General features: G+C 39.0%; 1 protein-coding gene across 1 annotated transcript; it reads right to left on the bottom strand.

The window, feature by feature from the left end:
* Window positions 1–246: 246 nt before the first annotated feature.
* LOC124023898 (uncharacterized protein DDB_G0290685-like) lies at window positions 247–2,449 on the bottom strand. The gene is made up of 3 exons (XM_046338061.1): window positions 2,223–2,449; window positions 1,325–1,430; window positions 247–1,192 (listed from the first exon to the last, which is right to left on the bottom strand). Exons 2-3 carry the CDS (start codon window positions 1,428–1,430, stop codon window positions 636–638), a joined length of 663 nt encoding a protein of 220 aa, XP_046194017.1. The 5' UTR covers window positions 2,223–2,449; the 3' UTR covers window positions 247–635.
* Between the last annotated feature and the right edge of the window lie 1,289 nt (window positions 2,450–3,738).

Raw genomic sequence — 3,738 nt, 5'->3', positions numbered from 1 at the left:
TGTCTCTGAAGGTTCTCCTCTCTATCTTCTCCTGTCTCTGAAGGTTCACCTCTCTATCTTCTCCTGTCTCTGAAGGTTCACCTCTCTATCTTCTCCTGTCTCTGAAGGTTCACCTCTCTATCTTCTCCTGTCTCTGAAGGTTCACCTCTCTATCTTCTCCTGTCTCTGAAGGATCACCTCTCTATCTTCTCCTGTCTCTGAAGGATCACCTCTCTATCTTCTCCTGTCTCTGAAGGTTCACCTCTCTATCTTCTCCTGTCTCTGAAGGATCACCTCTCTATCTTCTCCTGTCTCTGAAGGATCACCTCTCTATCTATCTCTATCCTGTCTCAGTTCCAGGTTCCTTATCTACTTCCTCCCTCCTCTGTCTCAGAATCTGTCTCAGTTCCAGGTTCCTTATCTACTTCCTCCCTCCTCTGTCTCAGAATCTGTCTCAGTTCCAGGTTCCTTGTCTACTTCCTCCTCATCTTTCTTTTCCACATGGTACGATTCATCTCGTCTTCCTCTATCCACTTTCTCTTTCTACTATTTTCCATCTGTTGAAGATGGACCGTCATCCCCTGCTTCTCCAACCTCCTCAGCTTTATCCGGTGCCTCATCCTACTCCTTCTCTCTCCCCTTCCCCTCTCCATCCTTCATTTCTCCAGGACCAGGTTCTCCAGACTTCCCTGTAGCTTGGTCTCCAGGCTCTTCTCACCAACCACACTGTCTGAGTCCTCCTCTGTGGTTTTAGTAATATCTTCGTTGTTATCACCTTGTTCCTCAGTGGTTTTAGTAACATCTTCCTTGTTATCACCTTGTTCCTCTGTGGTAATCCTCTTAGTAACATCTTCGTTGTTATCACCTTGTTCCTCGGTGATTTTAGTAACATCTTCGTTGTTATCACCTTGTTCCTCGGTGGTTTTAGTAACATCTTCCTTGTTATCACCTTGTTCCTCTGTGGTAATCCTCTTAGTAACATCTTCGTTGTTATCACCTTGTTCCTCAGTGGTTTTAGTAATATCTTCCTTGTTATCACCTTGTTCCTCTGTGGTAATCCTCTTAGTAATATCTTCCTTGTTATCACCTTGTTCCTCTGTGGTTTTAGTAACATCTTCGTTGTTATCACCTTGTTCCTCAGTGATTTTAGTAATATCTTCGTTGTTATCACCTTGTTCCTCTGTGGTTTTAGTAACATCTTCGTTGTTATCACCTTGTTCCTCAGTGGTTTTAGTAATATCTTCCTTGTTATCACCTTGTTCCTCTGTGGTAATCCTCTTAGTAATATCTTCCTTGTTATCACCTTGTTCCTCTGTGGTTTTAGTAACGTCTTCGTTGTTATCACCTTGTTCCTCGGTGGAGTTCTCAGCTACTGCAGTCTCCTCCTCTTCAACTTTTTCTCCCTCTGGACTCTCCTCTGTGTCAGTAGTTTTACTGTCCTCCGTTGGCATCTGAAATTAATTGTACAATAGCAACTGAATATGATTATATTATCGTGAGCCTTTCAGACACAATATGTTGAACATTCAAACAGTTGGAATTGTATTTGAGCTATAGATAATATACAAAATAATGTACACTTTTTTTATTAAAAGCCTGAAACTTGGTACACGTGTACAGTAGTAAGCAATATATGCAAGTGTGAGGTGTGTCTAACCTCTTCAGAGGTCAGGTCACTGTGTGGAGGGGTGTGTCTAATCTCTTCAGAGGTCAGGTCACTCTGTGTAGAGGTGTGTCTAACCTCTTCAGTGGACAGGTCACTGTGTGGAGAGGTGTGTCTAACCTCTTCAGTGGACAGGTCACTGTGTGTAGAGGTGTGTCTAACCTCTTCAGAGGTCAGGTCACTGTGTGGAGGTGTGTCTAACCTCTTCAGTGGACAGGTCACTCTGTGGAGAGGTGTGTCTAACCTCTTCAGTGGACAGGTCACTGTGTGTAGAGGTGTGTCTAACCTCTTCAGTGGACAGGTCACTGTGTGTAGAGGTGTGTCTAACCTCTTCAGTGGACAGGTCACTGTGTGTAGAGGTGTGTCTAACCTCTTCAGTGGACAGGTCACTGTGTGTAGAGGTGTGTCTAACCTCTTCAGTGGACAGGTCACTGTGTGAAGAGGTGTGTCTAACCTCTTCAGAGGACAGGTCACTGTGTGAAGAGGTGTGTCTAACCTCTTCAGAGGACAGGTCACTCTGTGGAGAGGTGTGTCTAACCTCTTCAGTGGACAGGTCACTGTGTGGAGGGGTGTGTTTAACCTCTTCAGTGGACAGGTCACTGTGTGGTGACAGGTCTGCATCCTCTAAAGGGCCTTCATCAGTCTGCACCTCCCCGTCTGCATCAGAGGAAGGAGGTTGTTGCTATTAACCAGCCGTAGCACAACACTGACACCTCATGGTATTAACACAGACACAGACAGTACACATAGGGAACATTATTCATGGGAAAAAGCAGCCCTTCAGACAGCACAGCTCATAGGAGTAGATCTCAGAGTGGCAGGGCTGCCATTTGGGCTGAAAATAAGACCCTGGAATGTGGCTTTAAAAACATATGATCTCATTATTAATAACATATATTTAGATATTATCTCATTATTAACAACATATAATATATAATAATAATAATATATGCCATTTAGCAGACGCTTTTATCCAAAGCGACTTACAGTCATGTGTGCATACATTCTACGTATGGGTGGTCCCGGGGATTGAACCCACTACCCTGGCATTACAAGCGCCATGCTCTACCAACTGAGCTACAGAAGGACCACATATATTTAGATATTATCTCATTATTAACATATATTTAGATATGATCTCATTATTTATAACATATATTTAGATATGATATCATTATTAACATATATTTAGATATGATCTCATTATTAATAACATATATTTAGATATGATATCATTATTAACATATATTTAGATATGATCTCATTATTAACATATATTTAGATATTATCTCATTATTAACATATATTTAGATATTATCTCATTATTAACAACATATATTTAGATATTATCTCATTATTAACATATATTTAGATATTATCTCATTATTAACAACATATATTTAGATATTATCTCATTATTAACATATATTTAGATAACATTATTAACAACATATATTTAGATATGATATCATTATTAACATATATTTAGATATTATCTCATTATGAACATATATTTAGCTCAGTAAAAAATAACATTTGCACAGTTTTACAATTGCATTGACACTAATTCTGTGTTTTTTGAGTAATTTGTTTAAGATTCGTACATAGAATAACATTAAAGGCTCTGATAAACTAGACAATTACATGCTTGTTTTAAGTACTTGATGAGCAAGGATTTGAATTATAACAGAGAAATGTTTAAAAAATTACCACCACAAAATTAAGTGTTACATATTTTTTGGGGGGTGTTTAATAATAATAATAATAATAAAAGTCAAAAGCAGTTTGACAAAAATGTTACTTTGCAGATTAGACTAGATTACGAAAGGCATTTAATGCATTTTAAATGCTCAACTGATTGAAGTTCAGCAGCAAAGATGAGACAGCCACAGCAGTAATGGGTCTTCTCTGAATATTTTATGGAAATGTTTTTACATTCATTAACACTAGCTATTCCTCCCAACCAACCACACAGACACACTGTAAGGGTTAACATGACTACAAACTCTGAACATTTTAATGTCATTTAGTATGGGGAGTGGAGGGGGTGAGGGGTTGTGTCTCATAAAAATGCTAAATCAAATTAAATACAACAT

The sequence above is a fragment of the Oncorhynchus gorbuscha genome, unplaced genomic scaffold (assembly GCF_021184085.1).
Source record: "Oncorhynchus gorbuscha isolate QuinsamMale2020 ecotype Even-year unplaced genomic scaffold, OgorEven_v1.0 Un_scaffold_1715, whole genome shotgun sequence".
In the NCBI taxonomy this organism is placed as follows: Eukaryota; Metazoa; Chordata; class Actinopteri; order Salmoniformes; family Salmonidae; genus Oncorhynchus; species Oncorhynchus gorbuscha.
Note: the sequence above shows the minus strand (reverse complement) of the source record. Positions and strands in the feature narration are given on the sequence as shown.

What these genes read in the sequence shown, in the direction of transcription:
- LOC124023898 (XM_046338061.1), bottom strand. Translation starts at nt 1,430, where the DNA reads ATGCCAACGGAGGACAGTAAAACTACTGACACAGAGGAGAGTCCAGAG. An exon ending in GAACTCCACCGAGGAACAAG is followed by an intron (nt 1,193 to 1,324) that starts GTGATAACAACG and finishes CTGAGGAACAAG; the next exon opens with GTGATAACAACGAAGATGTT.